General features: G+C 65.5%; 8 protein-coding genes across 8 annotated transcripts in view; 5 read left to right on the forward strand and 3 right to left on the reverse strand.

The window, feature by feature from the left end:
- Nucleotides 1–151: 151 nt before the first annotated feature.
- Nucleotides 152–1,025, forward strand: AMSG_11704 (uncharacterized protein; the record flags this gene model as incomplete). The annotated part of the gene is made up of 2 exons (XM_013905543.1): nucleotides 152–166; nucleotides 372–1,025. 2 exons carry the CDS (start codon nucleotides 152–154, stop codon nucleotides 1,023–1,025), a joined length of 669 nt encoding a protein of 222 aa, XP_013760997.1.
- Nucleotides 1,026–1,078: 53 nt separating this feature from the next.
- Nucleotides 1,079–8,294, forward strand: AMSG_11705 (uncharacterized protein; the record flags this gene model as incomplete). Its single annotated transcript, XM_013905544.1, has 4 exons — nucleotides 1,079–1,142; nucleotides 1,199–1,856; nucleotides 1,973–4,857; nucleotides 4,901–8,294. 4 exons carry the CDS (start codon nucleotides 1,079–1,081, stop codon nucleotides 7,654–7,656), a joined length of 6,363 nt encoding a protein of 2,120 aa, XP_013760998.1. The 3' UTR covers nucleotides 7,657–8,294.
- Nucleotides 7,695–13,779, reverse strand: AMSG_02330 (uncharacterized protein; the record flags this gene model as incomplete). The annotated part of the gene is made up of 1 exon (XM_013905421.1): nucleotides 7,695–13,779. One exon carries the CDS (start codon nucleotides 13,777–13,779, stop codon nucleotides 7,723–7,725), a length of 6,057 nt encoding a protein of 2,018 aa, XP_013760875.1. The 3' UTR covers nucleotides 7,695–7,722.
- A 143-nt stretch (nucleotides 13,780–13,922) lies between these two features.
- AMSG_02331 (uncharacterized protein) lies at nucleotides 13,923–14,762 on the reverse strand (the record flags this gene model as incomplete). Its single annotated transcript, XM_013905422.1, has 1 exon — nucleotides 13,923–14,762. The coding sequence occupies exon 1, from the start codon at nucleotides 14,727–14,729 to the stop codon at nucleotides 13,923–13,925; it is 807 nt and encodes a 268-aa protein (XP_013760876.1). The 5' UTR covers nucleotides 14,730–14,762.
- A 150-nt stretch (nucleotides 14,763–14,912) lies between these two features.
- On the forward strand, nucleotides 14,913–16,334 carry AMSG_02332 (DnaJ-domain-containing protein 1). Its single transcript, XM_013905423.1, has one exon. It carries the CDS (start codon nucleotides 15,067–15,069, stop codon nucleotides 15,901–15,903), a length of 837 nt encoding a protein of 278 aa, XP_013760877.1. The 5' UTR covers nucleotides 14,913–15,066; the 3' UTR covers nucleotides 15,904–16,334.
- Nucleotides 15,966–17,414, reverse strand: AMSG_02333 (uncharacterized protein; the record flags this gene model as incomplete). Its single annotated transcript, XM_013905424.1, has 2 exons — nucleotides 15,966–17,310; nucleotides 17,349–17,414. 2 exons carry the CDS (start codon nucleotides 17,412–17,414, stop codon nucleotides 16,009–16,011), a joined length of 1,368 nt encoding a protein of 455 aa, XP_013760878.1. The 3' UTR covers nucleotides 15,966–16,008.
- Nucleotides 17,415–17,615: 201 nt separating this feature from the next.
- AMSG_02334 (uncharacterized protein) lies at nucleotides 17,616–19,052 on the forward strand (the record flags this gene model as incomplete). The annotated part of the gene is made up of 1 exon (XM_013905425.1): nucleotides 17,616–19,052. The coding sequence occupies one exon, from the start codon at nucleotides 17,616–17,618 to the stop codon at nucleotides 19,050–19,052; it is 1,437 nt and encodes a 478-aa protein (XP_013760879.1).
- A 65-nt stretch (nucleotides 19,053–19,117) lies between these two features.
- Nucleotides 19,118–19,377, forward strand: part of AMSG_02335 (Nse1 non-SMC component- complex) — a 1,449-nt gene continuing 1,189 nt past the window's right edge. Inside the window, exon 1 of the mRNA XM_013905426.1 lies at nucleotides 19,118–19,339. Within this exon, the coding sequence (XP_013760880.1) occupies nucleotides 19,228–19,339 (112 nt within the window). The 5' untranslated portion in view covers nucleotides 19,118–19,227. The remainder of the gene's footprint in view (nucleotides 19,340–19,377) is intronic.

Here is a 19,377-nt window from a genome sequence, read left to right on the forward strand (position 1 = left end):
CCCTCCTTTAATATAAAAAAAACCACCGCAACGCTTCCTCCTTCCCCCCCACCCACACACACACTCATTGCCTCCCTCCACAACCGACCACTCACATACACACACACACACACGCAATCTTTCACACTCTCTTTCTTGCGCATCATTGCCAATGCCTGGTGCACGTGTTCGCCTGCGAGCTTGCTTTGCAAGCCAACCCTGGCTCGTCGCCTTGGTCATACTCGGCCTCGTCACCCTTGCCACCCTCTCACAGTACGTCCCCTCCTCCCCCCCCTCCCCCCCCTTTCCCCTACCCCTACCCTCCCCCCTCCCGGCACTCTCTCTCTCTCTCACCCTCGCCTCCCAGAGCCAACGTCGTCGTCCATCGCCAGCTCGTTGCCACCAGCGGCGACGACGCTGCGGAACGGTCCGATGGCTTTGTGACGACCGTAGATACCACCTTTGTCTTCTCCAAGACCTCGACGGCTTGGGTTGGCGTCCAGTTTGCCCTGCCGCTGCGTGCGGATGCCAAGGTGGCCGACTTTCGTCTCGCCTTTACCTCAGTGGCACCGGCTGCGGCCTCTGGCCCGTGCTCGGTCACCATCTATGTCGAGGACTCTGCCAACCCAGCCGCCTTTGCGCACGGCTCAATGGGAACGCTAGGCGGGCGCTCTCGTGCTACCCCGTCGGTGGTCTGGAACCTGCCGACAGTGGCCGCCGACGATGCTGGGCGCGTCGGCCTGCCGGCCACGACCTCGCCGGACCTCACCCCACTCGTCGAGCACGCTCTGAGCCTCGCGGGCTGGTCGTACAACTCGCGGATCTCGTTTCTGATCTCGATTTCGTCCACTTCGTGTGATCCTGCCGCAAGCGGTGCGAGGACCCTGGTTGCCCGCGGCTCGACAAACCCATCGTGGTACTCGCACCGCGCGGCGCCGATGGCCATCTTTAAGCACATGTGCCTCTCGTGCGAGCCGAGCTTGACCTTCCCGCCGCCATTTCCTCGCCCACCGTTCACCTCAACAACATCTACTTTCCGGCGTTGACACGCAAAGTTGCCGTCAACGACGTTGGCGCCACCCACACCGTCTACGCTCCGATGGCCTCGTCGCCACTTGACGCCGCGTACGAGACCCTTGCCACGTCGGCGCTCGGCTCACTCGGTACTGTTCTTGCGCCCTCCAACGTCGCCACGTCTTCGTCGTACGGCACCCCCTAGGCCACGCGCGCGCGCCCGACCATACCTACGTCCCTGTCGCCACCCGGCTCGCCTTCCATTCGCTGGGCACCGTTCCGGGCGCGCACTTTATCACTCTCGATCTGGTGGCCTCGTCGTCAAACGCCACGGCCAACTTCAACCCGCTCAGCCTCCGGCTTCGTGCCGAGCACGCCTCGTCGGCGCTTTCTCCCCTCGCCCCGGCGCCGTCGCCGCTTGACATCACCTCGCGCCCGGTCGCTCCCGTGAGCGTGTTCTGGACTCTGCCGTCGAGCTGGTCCTCAGATGATCCCATCACCTCACCTTCGCTTGTTTCTCTGGCTCACCAGGCCGATGTTGTTGCCTCACCGACTTGGCACGTCGACAACCCGCTCGCCCTCGTTGTGGAAGGCTCCGGCGCACGTATGGTCCATGGCCCAGGCACGCCGTCGTTCCATCCGTATCTCGCCGGTGAGGCCGTTATTGGCACCTCACTGCCCAAGCTCTTCATTAATGCCACCGGCGGCACTGTGACCCTCGCCACCACCGCTGGCCTCGCCTTTTCTATTGGCGATGGTGTCGGCGACTACGAGCTCGAGGCTACTGGCAAGCCCGCTTCCATCAACGCCGCCCTCAACAACTTTTACTACAACCCGACTCGCCCGGCATGGATCCGACAAACGTCTCCATTTGCTACACCTACTCGCGTGATGTCGTCGCCTCGGCTGTTGGCTGGTTCTCGCAACTCAACTTTGACTCGACGCTACCGCCGCTCTTTGCCGACGCCAAGGCCGGGAGCGCCGGCGCCGTCGCCGCCGGTGCACCTCAGGTCGTCTTTGACGCCACTGCGCCGTTCTACTCGGCCTGGGGCGACGGCATCTTCCGTGGCACTCTCCGCCTCAACGCCACTGCTGGTGACGCTGGCTCGCTCGACGCACCCCTCTACGCTGCCCCGCACCACGACCTCTCGCTGGCGCTGTGGGTGGCGACACCAGCTGCTGCCGGGCCGCACACCACCACCACTCCGGTCATCATTGCCCGCGGCCCGCTGCCAGCCGTCGTCTCTGCGCCAGCGTTTGCGCTCACCCTTGACACCGTCGCAGGCACCGCAGTCTTCACCGTCTCGGATGGGGCTTCATCATCGCCGATCTCTGCTTCGGTCTTGGTGGATGTCTCGAGCCAACTTGCGTCCGGCACTTGGTTCCATCTTGTCGCCATGTATGACGCCTCCTTCTCTGAACTCGTGCTCTACCTCGATGGCGTGCGCGCGCCGACTCCGCTTGGCAGTGTGACCCTGCCTGCCACCTTTGCGGCCAACGTTGTGGCTGCCGGCGGGTTCGGCCCCGGACCCACCACACTGGGTGGCTCGTTCTCGGGCTGGCTCGGCGACGTCCGCGCCTACTCGGTCCCGCTCACGCCGCAGCAAGTCTCGCTGCTTGTCGCCTTTGAGGCCGGTTTTGTTCGATCCGGATGCACCCACCTGGTGGTCGCGCCTGCCCCGCCGCCGTCGCCGCCGCCGTCGCCGCCTCCGCCGTTTGCTCCGCCGTCCCCGCCGGCCTTTGCTGGCCACTCGCCGGCAGGCAGGCTCATCCTCAATCCGCCCGCTACTGCCGACGACGTTGTTGAAGTTATCTCTACCGCCAGCCTCCGATCTTCGACCGAGACAACTCTCACTGTCGACCCCGACGCTATGGCTGCCGTCCGCTTCGCCGTCCCCATCCCGCATGGGGCACGCATCGCCGCCGCCCACTTGATCCTCCGTCCGAACACGGTCGTACCGCAGACCTCGATCACCAACATCACTATCTCGGCCGAAAGCATCCGAGACGCCCCGCAGCTCACGAGTGCGTCCATGCTCTTTACGCGGACCTTTTCGCCGACCTCGGTGTTGTGGGACGTCGGCCACTTTCTGCCACAGCATCGGCACTTTGCCGTCCCGTCCGTCGGCCGTTCCCCCGACCTCGCTGCCATCCTGCAGGAGCGCGTTGATGACCCACTGTGGACCAAGGACTCGCACGTCATGTTCCGGCTCGTAGCCGGTGGCGCTGTCGGCGCCAGCCGCACTTTTTACGGCACCACCACCTCGACGGCCAACAGACACATCTATGCGCCGCGCCTTGAGATCGAGTTCCACTGCCATGTTGCAGGCTGCGGACCGACCCTTGTCCCGCCGCCCTCGTCCGCCACTGCCCCCATTGGCACCACTCTGACACTGCCCGCCTTTCTGATCTCCGACCCGGACGTGCTCTCGGCCTTTATCGCCCTCCCAGCCAAGTCCGCTGACGATGCGTACGAAGAGACAACCGGCGGTGCGTACCCCGGCGACGTCGTCGATACCGGCACCACGCTGCACTTTGGCTACAAGTCTGGCCTCATCTTTTCCCGGCTCGTCTTCCCGGCTGCTGGCCTGCCGCATGGTGCTCCTGTCCACTCGGCTGCAATCTACGTCGCGGCGGCCACGTCCCGATACGGCACCACGACCGGACTGGTCTACGGCGACGCATCGCAGCCGGGGCCGGCTGCGATCGCGGCCGACTTTGACATTTCTAGCCGCCCGCGGACCGCTGCCTCGGTCCCGTTCGGCCCTGCCTCCATGCCATCCACTCAAGTCATGTACCCGCTCACCTCGAACATCGGCCCCATCCTCTCCGAGTACACTGCCAAGCCGACATGGGACGAGTCTGCCGATGTCCATGTAATTGTCGAGGGCACTGGCGGCACCGACTACCGCGTCACATACGCCATGGACCACGCCTACGGCGAACCCATGTACATGCTCGAGGGTGCGTTCGAGGTCACAGGCCCGTGGTCGTTTACAGTCTCGGTCAGCCATGGCAACGTAGGCCTCACTCCGCTCCCGGCCGGCCTGGTCGTCACCTCTGGCTCGGCCGCGGGTGACGTTCACATCGAGGGCTCCGCTCCATTCCATGTCTTGGAGTCGCTTCTTGAAGGCGGAGGCATCACCTACACGCCCCCAGCCTACACCGTTGTTGACGTGGTGTGCATCAACGTCACGGAACCTCTTCTCGACGACGTTTTTTACCTCGACGCGCGGTTTACCTTTGACCCGGCTGGTCCTGGCGCAGGCCTTGACTCGATCCGCACCCAGCCGGTGACTGCCAGCCTTGCAGGCTCGTCAGCGCTGGCCACCTCGGCTGTTGCGCTGCCAGACGCACGCCACTACACGGCTGCGCTTGGCGCGAGCGGATCGGTTCTGCTTCCTGCGTCGACTGCACCGTGGCTCGCACCCAACGGCTCGGACTGGTCGCTGGCGTTTTGGGCGCTTCTGCCAGCTGGAGCCCCGCCGCTGCCGTCGGCCCTGGTCTCGTTTGGTCTCGGGCCTGGTGAGCCCGGTATGGAGCTTGTCTCTGTGGCTCCCGACTGGTTGACCTGGGTAGTGCGCGACGACCAGACTGTCGACCCAGCCCCGCCGCTGGTCAACGTCACCCTGGCGTGGCCGCCGTCGCCATCGCCGACCTGGCACCACTTTGGTATCTCGCTCTCGCGCAGATTCGCCGAGTTTGCACTTTACATTGACGGTGTTGCTGCTGGAAGTTACGCATGGGACGACAATCTGGACCCTGTGGGCACCCAGCCGGTGACTGCCAGCCTTGCAGGCTCGGCAGCGCTGGCCACCTCGGCTGTTGCGCTGATGTGCGGATCTACACTGATGCGCTCGGCGCGTTCAACTTTGCCCAAATGGCCAGTCTCGCGCCGGGCCCAAAGTTTCGGCGTGTGTCGACGTTGTGGTCACCCCGCCGCCGCCGCCGCCGCCATCGCCGCCGCCGCCATCGCCACCGCCGCCATCACCGCCTCCTCCATCGCCGCCGTCGCCTCCTCCTCCCTCGCCACCGCCGCCATCGCCGCCGCCGCTTCCGCCGCCATCGCCGCCCGCGCCACCCGCGCCACCCGTACCGTCTGCCTGTGAGTCGAACGTGCGCGATTGTGCCGGTCACTGCAACGGCTTTGCCGTCGTCGACGATTGTGGCGTGTGCTCAGGCGGGCAGACCGGGCTCGTCCCTAACGCCGACAAGGACCACTGCGGTGTGTGCTTTGGTGGCAACGCCGACAAGGACGACTGTGGTGTTTGCCGCGGCGGTAATGCAGGCAAGGACGTCTGCGGTGTGTGCTGGGGCGATGGCTCGTCCTGTGCTGGCTGTGACGGTGCGCCGTTTTCGGGCCAGGTCTTTGACGTGTGCGGCGTGTGCGGCGGCGATGGGACCAGCTGCCTCGGCTGCAACGGCCTTCCCATGTCTGCAGGTGGCCGGACCATCGACACGTGTGGCGTGTGCGGTGGGCCACACATTGCGCCCGGATCTTGCGCTACAACATGTGCTGCTGGTGCCTACCATGACTGTGCAGGAGTGTGCGGTGGCAGCGCTCTCGTCGATCTGTGTGGTGTCTGCTGGAGTGCCACAGACTACGTGGCCAACGCCAACATGCACATGGACGACTGTGGCGTGTGCTTTGGCAACAACACTGCGAAGGACGACTGCGGTGTGTGCGGTGGGACCAACGCCGACAAGGATAGTTGCGGCGTGTGCGGCGGCAACAATGCCGCTCGCGATGCGTGCGGCATCTGCTACGGCTTCAACTACTCGGTCGATGCCTGTGGTCTATGCTTTGGTGAGTCGCGAACGTGTCTCGGCTGCGACGGAGTGCCCAACTCGGGCAAGGTCTTTGACCCATGCGGCGCTTGTGGTGGTGCATGCCTGGCAGCGACCAGCACGTCTCCGGTCCGCACCAAGTCGAGCACCGGGTTGACGGTCGGCGTCATTGCCGCGTCGGCGACCGCGCTCTGCCTCTTTCTTGTTGTTGCTGCCCTCGTCGGCATTATGCTGCGGATGCGGTCGTCGCAGCCGATTGCCGAAGAACGGATGCGGCGCGCTGAAGTCAAGGAGATCATCGATGAGAACCGGTTTACCGAGACCGCGAACGGACGGGCACCGACCGGAAACGTCACCTTTATTTTCACCCGCATTGCCGAGAACACCGCCCTGTGGGAGCTCTATCCTGAAGTCATGGAGCTGCTACTGGTGGCCCACTCGGACATTGTGCGTGGCATCCTCACCGAGTTTCCGGCTGGCTACGAGGTCAAGCTCGAAGCCGACGCCTTTATGCTCGCCTTTGCCGATCCACTTTCAGCCCTCGAGTTTGCCTGCCGCACCTCGGTCGAGTTGCGGACGTACCAGTGGAAGGAACACGTCGAGGCAAAGGGTGTAGTCTGGCCGCGAACGTCGTCGCTCAACGAGAAGACCGAGTTCCTCAACCTGCATGTCTCGATGGGTGTCCATGGTGGCAACGTGCTATCGACCGTCGACGAGCGGACCCAGCGCATGGACTACTATGGCACGGTTGTCAACCGCGCTGCTCGCATCTCGGCCTACGACACCAGCAACGGCGCCATCACCATCTCCGAGTACTCGCTCAACATGGCCCGCGCCATCGACGCCGCACGCACCGAGGCTGTGGCTCGGTTCCGCTGCGAGGGTGAGAAGGCTTTCAAGGGCATCGAGGATGCCATCATGATCTACGCCGTCATTCCGCACAACGCGCCAGGATCGACAGAGATGTCAGTTTCGCCGCGCGACATCGCTGTTGCACCTTCCGATGCCGACCACGGCGACGACCCAGACGACGCCATCGAAGCCGCGACGTCAGCCCGCGGCCCGCGGCCGACGTCAAAGTCGTCCAAATCCGACGACGTTGTCGGTATTGTCCACGCCCAGCGGGCAGCGTCGCGGGCATCGCTCTCGCGAGCGTCGGCAGCCCGCATGCAAAAGGTGCGATCCGGAGTTGGCTCGCGGTCGGGGCGGGCGGCGCGGGTCCTGCGGTCTCGGGCTGCCGCCTCACGGGCGCGGCCCGTCCGTAAGCTCTCGGCCCACTCGCTCGACAACGAGCAGCGCAACGGCGTGTCCGATGATGACGAGATCGAAGGGCAGCGTGCGGCCACCGCGCGGCCCGGCACCTCGGTCCTTGTCTCGTCAGCCTCCCTCACCGACATCGAACCCGTTCGCCCGCGTGCACTCTCGCGCGTCGGTTCGCGGCGCCTGGCGGCCTCGCCGTCGCAACGGTCGCGCACCGGCTCGCGCACCCGCCCAACGGTCGGCTCACGGGTTGGCTCAGTCAGGCGCAATCGGCCCGCGTCCAAGTCGGTCGAGCGGACTAGTTCCAAGGGCAGTCCGCGAAGCCGCCCAGATTCGCGCTCGCTTGGCGCCACAGACTCACAGTCACGCTCCAGGTCGCGATCAAAGTCGCGCTCCCGCACCGACGCCCGGTCGGCGCTCCTTGCTCGGCTTACCTCGCCGCCGTCTTCGGCGAGGCGCAGCTCTGACGATCGACTCAACAGGTCGGGCGGTACGCTGGCTCTTCCCGAGGAGCGCATGGTGCGTGCGGGCTCGATCGATACCTTGGCCTCGCCCATGGCCTCTCGCTTCACGCCCATCTTGGACCGCTCGGCCTCAACACAGGCCTTGTCGTAGCAGACTTACTCACCAAGGAGAGTGAATGCTGATGATCAAGGGGGACACCTTTTAGGGGCTGGGCAACTAATTGGGGTGGCCGTGACGCGCGGCTCTTGCCGCCTCGCGGCGGCGCTTCTTGGCCTCACGCTCGCGCTGGCGCTGATTGTCTCGCTGCGCCTTTTGCACGGCCAAGACAAAGTCGAGGAACTTACCGCAGAACTCCTGAGCCTTGACCTTGGCAGGGCTCTCGCCGTACGCTTTGGCGGTCTTGGCGTACGTCGTCTTGATGGCGGCGATTGAGTTGTGCATGTCAGCCAGCGCGGCGTTGGCGCCCTCGGCAAAGACCCCCATGACCTCGACAAAGCGGTCGGTTGGGGCTACAAGCTCCAGCTCCCGACCAATAACTTTGAGCGCAACAGTGAGTTCGGTCACCTGAGCCTCCAGCAGCTCGAGCGAGTAGCGCGCACCTTGCTCGACGTGGCTAAGATCCTCGACGAAGCAAAGCACGTTTGGGTGCTTAGTAGCGAGAAAATCGACGAGAACATGCAGCAGCGTCGTTCGGTTGTCCTGCGACTTGGTGTCGCGTAGCTTGTTAAGAAACGAGAGCCGGAAGCCAAGCGATGGGTACCCGTTCATAAAGTTGCCAACAGCGAGGACAAGCTCCAGGACCTTACTTAGGGCCTGAGACTCGAGAATGTCGGTGAGCGCGGCCGAGACCATCGTCAGCCCAGTCGTGATGTCCGTCGACCGCTCCTCAAACTGGAGCTTAGTTCGGATCGACTCTAGCCGTGGCCGCAGCCGGGGCACGTCCATGATGGCCATGACCACCCGCTCCGACTTGCCCAGAACACCAAGATCGCCGTCGTAGCTAGCCAGCGTCTCGATCTCGTCTGGCGTCGGCAGCTGCTTGAGCAGCCCGCACACCGCGTCCTCGTTCAAAACACGGGTGTCGAGGTCGAGAATGGCCTCGCGCAGCGCCTCGGGTGGCACCTTGATCTGGGCCATGAGAATGCCGATGGCGTTCGACTTTTTGCCATCGAGCAGGAGCACCTTTTTGGGCTTGGACGGCGCCGCCGACGCTGCTTGGAGCTTTGGTCGGCTCGAGGTGAACAGTGACTCGAGCTGCTCGTAGTCGAGCGTCCACTTTTCCGGATGCATGCTCTCAAACACTGTGCCGCGGACTTGTGCCGGTTTGAGCTTGGTCCAGTGCAGTTTCTTCATCGGCAACCGCGGCTTCCGCAAGGCGGCACCGCGCCCGAGACCAGCGCCGGGTGGGGGCGGAGGGCGCGGACCACCAGGCGGTGGTGGCGGCGGTGGTCCTCTTCCTCCTCCAGGCGGCGGTGGAGGCGGCGGTGGGCCTCGTCCGGGCGGCGGCGGTGGCGGTGGTGGACCACCTGTCAACACGCCAGCTCCGCCGGCGCGCCTCCCATCAACGTGGGTTACCGCAAATGACGCCGCCATCCGACGCTTGACAATGATCCTTCGCACGCCGAGGCGGAACCTCACCCGCGCAGCTTTGAGCCGCGAGTCGGCATCAATGTCAAGCATAGCCGCCTTTTTGAGCGTGGCTGCTACCTTGCGGGATAGCCGGGTGATCTCGAGCGAGTAGTGCTCCACAGCCTTGGCCGCCCGCCGCGCCTCGGCCTTGAGGCGGGCCTCATACATTGACACGGCTGCCCGCTGTGCGTCGCGGGCCTGCTGTCGGATTGCGGCAACGTTCGCCGCATGCACATCCAAGGCGTGGGCCACCTCGGGGCGTGTCGACTCGAGGTCAGACGCCCGCTTCAAGCTGGCAGCAAGCTCGTCCTCAAGCGTGCAAACGCGGTTGACCAGGCCATCGACATACGCGCGGGTATGGGTGGACGCCTGCATTCGCAGCGTCCGTGGTACGGTGGTGCCAGGCAACTCGTTGATCTCCGCCAGGTAGCCCATTGCTGCTGTCAGCGCCGGATGGCCTTCGTCCCGCAGCGGTTGTGCGCATGTTGCAAGCTCGTCTGCAGTAGGCACGTCGACCATGCGCGCAAGACGCTCGGCCAGCAGCGGCCAGCTGGCTTCTGCAAGGCTTCCCAGCGTCGGCAGGCTAACCAACAACTGCATAATCGCAACAAAGGCATGGTATGCTCGCTGCGATCCGACCCGTAGATGCTCGGCAAGAAACTGGGCCATGGCACTCGGCGACCTCATGTCGACGCCATGCATGACCAGCGCGGCGCCGTCGGCAGCGGCCTGCTCGCGAAACGCCACCAGTGCGTCGGCAGCGTCGCCGTAGGCCTCGGTATCGTCCTCAAACGCATTCAAGGCCGCGCCGAGGCCGTGGGCCATCCACTCTTCTCGGAGCGCGGCGCGAGCGTCGGCATCACCCAGTCCGTCAAGCACCGCGTTGAGCAGCTGAAGCGCCAGTCGCGCCAGCTCAAAGTCGCTATTGGCACTTCCCACGAGGCCCAGCACATGCTTGAATCGGTACGGGTAGCGCCAGTCCTGTGCCACCTGCTCAAACGCACGCAAGTGTGCGTGCGCGTTTGCGGACGGCTCGCGCCCCACCCACGCGAGCAGAACTTGCAACAGCGGCTCACGGAGTGCTGGCAACGGCCAGCGCAAGAGGCTGACAATCGCGCCCCGCGCGGAGCCATGGCGCTCGACAACGTCGAAATGCTGTGGCGATACAGCCAACAGCTCGGCAAGCGAGTGTGCAACGTTTGCGACGCTGGCTTGCTCCGGTGGGGTGAGCTTGGGCGCTCGCGACGCCATGACTAGGTTCTCCACAATGGCGTCAAGCCCGCCACCATCGTCCAGCTCTGCGGCAAAGGATGCTCCGCCGGCGCGGAGCGCCCGGCGTAGTGCCTCATGAGAGAGCGATTCATCGCCCAGCTTGAGCATGGTTGCAAAGTACTGCGGTGCCTTGTAGAGCTCGACGTCCGATCCGCTCGACGAGCCAGGCTCGGGCTCCGACGACGGAGATGCGACCCGCGGCGACTCGCCGGGTGTGGCCGCCGGTGTGCTGAGCGGCGTTACTGATCCGGAGAACGAGAACGAGGCATGCGGGAGCGAGCCCTGCGGCAGCGCCACCAGCGGCGACGTGAGATCAAGTCGAGGAATGGGTGTGGCTGCAGCAGGAGGGCCACCTGACGGCGAAGGCGTGGCCACGCCCCGGGCTTGGAGCTTGCTAAGCACGGCAAGTTCGTTCTTGTACGTTTGAAGCTTGGTACGCAACACATCGTGGGCGGCGCGAGCTGCGAGGTGCGACCGCTGCATGGTGTGGCGGTGGTGAAGCTCAATGGCGACGTCGTCTTCTAGAGTGGTGAGCAGCGCGCGATTGCGCTCGCGCGCTGCGTTCTTGAGCGCATTGCATTGGTCAGCTGTAAGCTCGCCGGCGTGGAAGCGGGCATCACACTCGGTGAGCTTCGACTCGAGTGTGCGCACCGCATCGGCGCGGGCGACTGCGATGACAGCGCTGCGCTCGGCAGCCTCTACAGTCTGCCGCTGAGCGACGACACTTGCACGCACCGAACGTGGTGTGAAAACAGTCGAGTTGGACGCCCGTGGGGTGTGGGCCAACTCTTCGAGGCTCACCAGCTCAGCGGTCAAGTTTGCGCGGAGCGTCTTGAGCTTGGCGGAAAGCGCCATGGGCTCATCGGCCAGCTCCCGGCGGGCCTTGGCCATGGCCACTTTGGCCTTGGTCTTGGCAATGTCGCGGGCGGCGGCGTGACGACGCTGGGCGGCGGCGCGCGAGCCCGACTCAAACGCGGCCGCGCCTGCGTCAATCAGGTCGCCGGTCGAGCTGGATGCGGTCTGTTCCGCAGTGTCAAGCTCGAGCAGGACGGCGACGGTCGACGACAAGGTCTGCGAGAGCGCAGTCTGTGATGCGGCATCGTAGCGAGCGCCAAAGACCTCAAGCTCATGGTCGAGCGGGTGCGGTGGCGTGGCGGCAGCAGCGGCAATGGCTGTCGTCACAAGCTCGGCCCGGGCCGCACTCTGTTGACTCTCTGCAGCAGCGGCAGCCGACTCGGATGCGGCTGCAGCCGTATGGAGCTTGGCCAGCGCTGACGCCGCAGCTTCCTGCTCCGAGCCAGCCTCGTGAAGCTCAGCTTGTGCGGCGGTGGCGACGTGGGCGCGACGCTCGGCGAGGTGGCGTGCAGCGGTATGCATCCGCTCACTAACGCATTCGGATTCAAATGCAGCCAGCTTGGCGGCGGCGTCGGCACCGCCGCTGGCTGTATCAATCTCCTGGAGAAGTTCCAGGCGAGCGTGGAGCGCGTGGTCGAGCTGATCAAGCTCAAGCGCGTGCCGTGCGTCAAGAACTTGCAGCTGGAGCGACTGTGCGGCCTGACGCGAGGCAAGAGCTTGCTTGCGACCAGCAAGAAGTGCAGCAAGGTCAGCATCGGCGTCGGCTCGAGCCCGCTCAGCCGCGGCAACATACTTGGACGAGACAGCAGCAGCGGCACGCGGGTCGGAAGCAAGCGCGCGCTCGCGCTCGCATGAGAGCATGAGTGAGGCAGTGAGTGCAGCAACACGGGCATCGTGCTGGTGGCGGAGCGTCTCCATGTGCAGCGCCAGCGCCATGTTCTCAGCCAGGTGCTGGTCGTTAAGGGCGAGACGGTGATGGGCCTCTTCAAGCTTGGCCTCGTCTCGAACCGTCTCCATAGCAACTTGCAGCTTGGCCGAGGCAATGGCATCGCTGAGCTGGACACCCGAGCGGTTGAGCTCGTGCGACGAAGCGTCGAGCGAGGTCGCGAGCGCGAGCTCGCGGTGCTGCTGCCGCGCACCTAGCGCCGCCTTTTCCAGCGCGTACTGCTTGTGACGGAGAACCGCGAGCTGGACGTCATGCTCAATGGTGTGTTGGAGTGCAGCGCGCGCTGATCCACTGCGGGCCTCGAGCCGCGCCTTGTGCTTGGCCTCAAGCTTGTCACGCTCGACGGCAGCCTCGTACTCGAGTGTCTTGATTCGAGTTTCGGCAGCCGCCCGGATGATGGTGGCCTCGTCCGAGCCGGGCTCGACGTCCGAAAGTGCCGTCGTGAGCGCTTGAGCTTCGCGGGCAACACCCTCGGCAAGCTGCCGATCGAGGGCATGGATGCTTACCGAGAGCGAGTCGTTGGCGGACGCCTCGTGGACTGCGAGATCAAGATCGAGCTTGGCCCGGAGCGAGGCGTGGCGGAGAGCAAGGACGGTGGCCTCGTGACGCGGGAGCTTGGCAAGTTCTGTCTCATACTCGGATCCAGCTCTTGTACCAGCACTGCGGAGGTGCGCCTCTACAGAAGGAGAAGACACACCCGGCTCGGGTGGCTCCAAACCGACGAGCCTGTTTTCGTACGCAGCGTCGGCGGCGGAGATGCCCGACTCGCGGGCGCGGCCTGCTATGACGGCCATATGAAATACGAGCTGGTCGCGGGCAAGCTCCACCGGCAGCGGATCCGCGAGTGAGACGCAGGCCCGCAAGTCCTGGCCCAGCGCCTGAACTTGTTCGGTGAGGCCGGTCTTGATCGAGGTCAGCGCCGCGTTGAGCTCGAGACGGGCGGCCGAGGAGAGCGAGCGCGAGGCTGAAAGAGCATCGGGATCCGAGGGAAGAACAAACGAACCGAGCGATTCCACTAGGACCCGAGCCGGGTCGACGAGGATGCCGTGCTTGGCCTTGGCCGCAAAGTAGCGAACGCCCTCCACAGTCCCGTCGTGCTTGCCCGCCCGCTTGTCGAGCTCGATGCCGGCCCACACGCCCGAGGCAAAGGCGACCGGGCCGAGGTATCGCAGCGAGCCGACTAGACGCGAGTTGACCATGACCCGAGCGCCGAGCGGGATCGGCCCACCGCGGAACGCCGCCTGCTGCGACTTTGGTACATGCGGAAGGAGGTCGAGCGGCGCCGCGCCGGCCGGGTGCAGCGAACGCAGATAGCGCGCCACCTCGGTGGCAGCGCCGAGAGGCTCGCTCAAGTTTGCTAGCAGCGGCTGGGCCAGCGCCGGACAGGCCAGCGCCTTGCGGAGCGCAGCTTCGGCGGCGGCCGGCGCCGCCGCCAGGACGTCGACTACGGCCTGAGGCGCACCCGAGAGCCGCGCGAGCGTCCCCAGCGCGACCCGCACCGCAGTTCCGCTCCACTGCGCACCCGCCCGCGGTGGATGGGCCTTGCGGAGCGAGTGTGGTACGTGCTCCATGCGCCCGTGTCAAGTGACGGCTATCGGCACCTGGAGCGGGAGGTTGCGGCGTAGGTGAAACAGCGTGGGCGGGCTGAGATCCCGGCGGACCCAGCGCCGGGCACAAACAGCAGTGTATGTCTCAACTTCAACAATGATTGCTCTCATATATCAAGGGCAGAGACGACGGCGGACCAATCAAAGTCGTCGTCGAGGCCGGTGATGCCGTTGGATGGCGGAGATGCGGGGATGGATGCAGCCGGCGCAGCCGGTGCTGCCGGGCGTGACGGCGAGTCGAGAACAATGACTTCGCCCGGCGAGCGAGGCCGAGGCTGAGGGCGAGCGCGGGCAGAAACACCCCGAACGGCCGCGTCGTCATCCGAGTCAGACGAGGAGATCGAGATGGAGATGGAGATGTCGCCAATGGCGCTGCGCCTGGCCGCCGCAGTGGCAGGCGCAGACAGAGCAGCCGCGGACGCAGGAGCAGGCGCAGACGGAGCAGCCGGGCGCGGAAGCAAATCGGCGTCAATGTCAAAGCAAACGCTACGCGGCTGGTCCGGGGGGCACGAGGCCGACGCCGCCTTGGACGCCGCCTTGGACGGCTTGGACACCGACTTGGACGTCTTGCGGCGCTTGGACGGCCGCGATGGCAGCGCGTCGAGCGCGTCGGCCACCCGTTGGCGGACCTTGGGGAGCCTCCGCGCACAGAGGAGGACATCCTTTTCGGTCACGTTCTTGCGCTTGCCGTGGCGAGCAAAGGAGAGCGCGTCTGTTCCGACACACACGGTGTAACCGGCTGCGAGCGAGGCAAGGATGCCGACCAGGGCGGTCGACGCAGGACGGCTCACCTCGCGGCCCTCGGCCTCACACAGGACGCCGGTGGCAAACACCATCTCCTCGGTCAGCACAGCCTCGCGCCTCCCGGGGCCCGGCTCACTCATGATCGAACCCCCCGTGTGCCCTGCAGACATGCACTCTCTGCGGGCGTGAGAGGTGTATTCGTGGCATGGTCAGCCCTGGCCGCTTTGGCTAGTGCTGGTGCCTTCAGGAAGAGTCGCTGGCTTGCAGCCTCCCAGTTTCCCGAAGCGTGGCTCCGACCGACCAAAAAAGGTCGTAGAAGGTGTGCAGGCCACAAACGGACAACTACCTGCCGAGACCAACTGATTCCATCCGAGGTTACACCCGACGCCAGACGCAGACGCCGACGAGGGCAACAAGAGAGAGCCCACTTCCGCCTGCAGCCAACCAAGTAGCAGTCACACTTTGCACTCCAACCACACACCTTTCGTTCCTTCCCAGCACCGCGCTATGTTCCGCTTGGTAGCCACGCAGAGCCTCGCTCCGCAGCGGCTGGCCAGGTTCGTGATCGGCTCGGAATTGCCTTCCTTCTTTGCCAAACGCGTGCGTGTCGCGTCATTCGGCTCGGCGGCAGCCTTTGCTCGTGCGGCCGAGGCTGCCGCTGGCTCCAACACCGCATCTAACATGTCCGGCGATGCGCCGTGGATGGGCGCTGCACCTGAGCGCGACGCATGCTGGTCTTGCGGCTCAGGCGTCGCCCAGAGCGCCAGCCTCACGTGCGGCTCGTGCGGCTCGGTCCTTCCGCTCCCCGACAAGGAGCCTGACCTCTTTGCCGTCCTCGGCCTCCCACGAACGTACAAGGTCGACACCGGCCGCCTAGAGACAGCGTTCAAGAAGGCGCAGCGGGCCATGCATCCCGACCGCTTTGCCGCCGCAGCCGGGCCCGAGGAGACGTACGCCTCGCAAGCCTCGGCCCTGTGCAACAAGGCTGTCGGTGTCCTCCGCGACCCGATCGAGCGGGCCATGTACCTCCTCGCCTCGTCGGGCTATGACCTGGAAGAAATGACTCTTGCCGATGAGCCCGAGCTCCTTATGGAGGTGCTTGAGGCCCAAGAGGAGGTCGCCGAGGCCACGGACCTCGACTTGCTGCACCAGCTGCAGGCCCAGGCCGAGGCCCGATGCGCCTCCACAGAAGCCGCCTTTGCCGCCCTCATCGACGGCCCATCTGATAACTTGCCTGCTGCCCAGCGCAAGGCCATCGAGATGAAGTACTGGAACAACATCCGCGAGGCCGCCAATGACCACATTGCCCGTCTCGAGAAGCGCTCGTACTCGGACCGCGTGTGAGGATGGAGTGCTGTCACACCCTTCATCCCACCTCCGATATCTTGTGTGCGGCCGTCCTGTACCCGGTTGTCACTTCCTTTACAGCGGCGCGCAAACGCCGCCGTCTCAGCACGGCGTGGAGAATCCCATTGAAGCTCCCGATGCCAGCTCTTTCACCACGCTGACTGCGCCTGTATACGTCAGCAGCGCCGTCGAGAGGCCGATGACGCCCGCAACAAGAAAGGCAATAAGCGACTGGGTCCCGGTCCGCGCTACCGCAGCGCGCAGCAAATACTGGCCGCACAGCGCCGCAACAAAGCCCCAGCCCGCAAACCAGGCCGCGTACGGTAGCGCCAGCTGGCCGAGAACTACAAACTGGGCCACCGTCGCAGACGACGTGAACATGATCATAAAGCCCGAGGTTGCCGTTGACGCGCTCGGCTCCATACCCAGCTCGAGCAGCAGCGGGCCCTTGATCATCCCACCGCCAATGCCCATCAGCCCGGCAGCAACGCCGGCGCCAAACGAGTACCGTGGAATGACCTTGGTCGTGTGCGCCGTCCAGCGGATGTCCGACGGCAGAAAGGTGTATCCAGCAGCCTCCTTGGCCGCGTGCTCGCGCCGTAGGCAACCTCCGATCCACACCGTCACCAGCCAAGCGCCGGGTAGCGCTGCGGCCAGAACCAGCCAGTAACCGGCCGAGCACGGCTCGATGCCCACCACCGACCGCGCTCCATGTCCGCCCTTGATCATCGAGAGCACAAGGACCGCCAGCCACACCGCACCCACGCTTGCCACCTTGCCCATCGGGATTCTAGCCTCGGCCGCGCGGATTGCCGCCAGCTCTGGCGAGAGTCCTGCGACCTCGCTGGCGCCGCTAGCATTGGCTTCATCCGAGAGCACGCTGTCGCGCTTGCTCACCGCCGTCTCGCGCGCAGCAATGGCTTTGGCCTTGGCATACGTCCGCAGCGTGGTCGCCGTGAGGAGGACAATGAGTAGGCCGAGAATGAGCCACGAGGGGAGGACCGTGTTGAGCAAGACGCCCAGAATCGAGCCGGCAAGCGTCATCGGCTCGAGCATGAGAACAACCGCATAGTCGATGAGCGGACGTGACGCAGCAGGGTGCCGCCGACGCGCAGCGACCACAAAGTTGGCTAGCGCCGAGCCAAAAATGGTGGCCTTGGAGAGCGGGATGGCCTCTGACGGCGCAAAGCCCATGACGAGGACAAAGAGCGGGACAAAGAGCCCACCGCCGCCAAGACCGGCACCAGCAGCAAGCGCCGCGCCGAGAACAACCCCAAGAGTCCCTGTCAGGTCCGTCGCCGCCAGCGGGAGCAGCGGCTTGTGGACACAGAGCGCAGTCTCTGCATCGCACACCAGATCCTGCCCGCGCACGTCGCACTCACCATCGCTCGTGCAGCGGACGCACTCGAGCACCACCCCATCACAGAGCCAGCCGGGCGGACACTGCGCTGCGTTGATGCACGGTACGGCCCACCCAGCCTCGCCCAAGTCTTGCCCATCATGGACATGCGCCGCCTCCGCTACCGCCTTGCTCCCGCCCCCCACACCCGCCACCGCCACCGCCGCCGCCACCGCCACCGCCAGCAACGCCCGCCAGTGCCAGTGCGAGGCCACTCGTCTTCGCCCCCGCGCCCGCTCCGCTCTCCGCTCGCCCCGGTTCGCAGTCATCCAGTCCACTCCGGGCGCCCTCTCTTTCTGCAAGGTCAAGTATGCTTGCCACCGGCCGCCCCGGGGGTGTTGGCGCCGGCCTGGCGGCACCCCGCTCCGCGCCCGTTCTCCGCGCTACCGCCGGCTCGTCGACCGCCCGCTCGGCCATCACCACCGGAGCCGTCCGCCCGGCTGGCCGCATGGCTTGGGGCAAGATCCGCCCGGACTCCCGCTCGGCTGACTGGTCGCACTCGCTGCTCATGGTCCTCGTCGGTGTCGCCGCTACACTGATCGCTCTCTGGCTGGTCGGCCCGCGCCGCAATCCGCGCCGCGCTGGCCTGGGTGATTACCACGGCGACGGTGGCGGCGATGACGGTTCTGCCAGCTCGACAGGGCTCGTCAGCTCAGTCCTCGGTGGACTGGGCCTTGCTCCGCAGGCCAACTCGCCCCAGGACGTCCTGGCGCAGATGGCGCCGTCGGACGCTGAGGAGCTGGCCGTCGCTGCATCCGCTGCCGCTCCAACCGCCGGCCTCTCGCCGTCCCTGCACCGCGCGCTGGACGACTCGGCCGAGAGCATGCGCTCGCTCTGGTTAGAGTTGCGCAAGGCCTACGCTGACGAGCACATCTCCCTGCTGCTTGACGACTTTGCTCTCTACGCCCTCCTCCGCAAGCTGGATCCTGGAGCCGTGGCCTTTGTCGGCGCGCCGCACGGCTGGCGGCTGGTTCAGACCGCATCAGACGCGCTAGGCGTCAACGCCGGCCGCGGTACTGTCGACGCAACACCCGAGGCTCCGCTGGTGTGCATCGGCTTTGACGATGCCACCGCCGCCGATGTCGAGCACACCAGTTGCGCTCTGTATGATGCGCGTCCGCTGCCGGCAGGTGTGGATGGCAGCAGGGCACCGCAGGCACATCTTGTCCCCGGTGCAATTGATGCAGCTCGCGTTCTCACTGCTCTTGAGCCGTACGTCTCCCGCGATCGCCCTGCGGTGGTCGTCCTCGACCTCCCGTCACGGTCGCTGGCCTCTGGCCTGGCCTCGCGGTTCTCGGCGCCGGCCACTGCCCTTCTTGACATCCTGCCTGAGCTTCCGGCCGGCACTGTCTTGGTCGTGCCGGAAATCTACCTTCCGGGCCTCCCGCCGCGGACTCGATTTGACTACAAGCAGCGCGGCATCAACAGCATGCTCGCGTCGGCGTCGGACGAGAACACGTGGCGCGATCTCGGCTCCGAGTTTGAGCTCGCCTTTGCGCTCTGGGCTGACGGCCACGTCTGCGCTGCAAGTAGCTGCAAAGGGCAGACGTCCGAGTGGAAGCTCTTGTTTGCGGCCCACTACGCCCGCCACTCGCCAAAGAACCTGCTGCTCCCGGCGGGAATCGACCCTGCCGCCGCCGAGCATCCGTACATCCCCAACCGGTACGGCGACCCCGAGGACATGCCGTGGTGGCTTCCCGAAGCCGGCACAGTATGGCTGGTCAAGGGCGGGAAGCGACCGGCGTGAGTCTAGCGTAGCCGCCACCGAGCATCTCAGCCTGGTCGGCTGTCGTACCGAGTCGGCCGCCGGCTCGCCACCGCCGCCGCCACCACCACCCACCCCTCTCGGCTCACTGTAGAGCCCCCCCACCCCAGCGGTCAGAGAGAGAAGGAGCAAGTGTGTTCATAGCAGCAAAGGCGGCATGGCGAGCTACAGCGATGCACACCGGCTGTTTGTGCAGGGCATGATGAGCCGCCGGTACTTGAAGGAGAGCGCCGTCGAGGAGCTCTACCTCAAGGTGGCAGCGCGACTGGGTACGGGCAAGAGGGATGGGGGAGGGGGGGGGGGGGGG

This window comes from Thecamonas trahens (genome assembly GCF_000142905.1).
Source record: "Thecamonas trahens ATCC 50062 unplaced genomic scaffold supercont1.9, whole genome shotgun sequence".
Classification (NCBI taxonomy): domain Eukaryota; order Apusomonadida; family Apusomonadidae; genus Thecamonas; species Thecamonas trahens.

Coding starts and splice junctions, on each gene's coding strand:
- AMSG_02332 (XM_013905423.1), top strand. CDS start 15,067: ATGTTCCGCTTGGTAGCCACGCAGAGCCTCGCTCCGCAGCGGCTGGCC.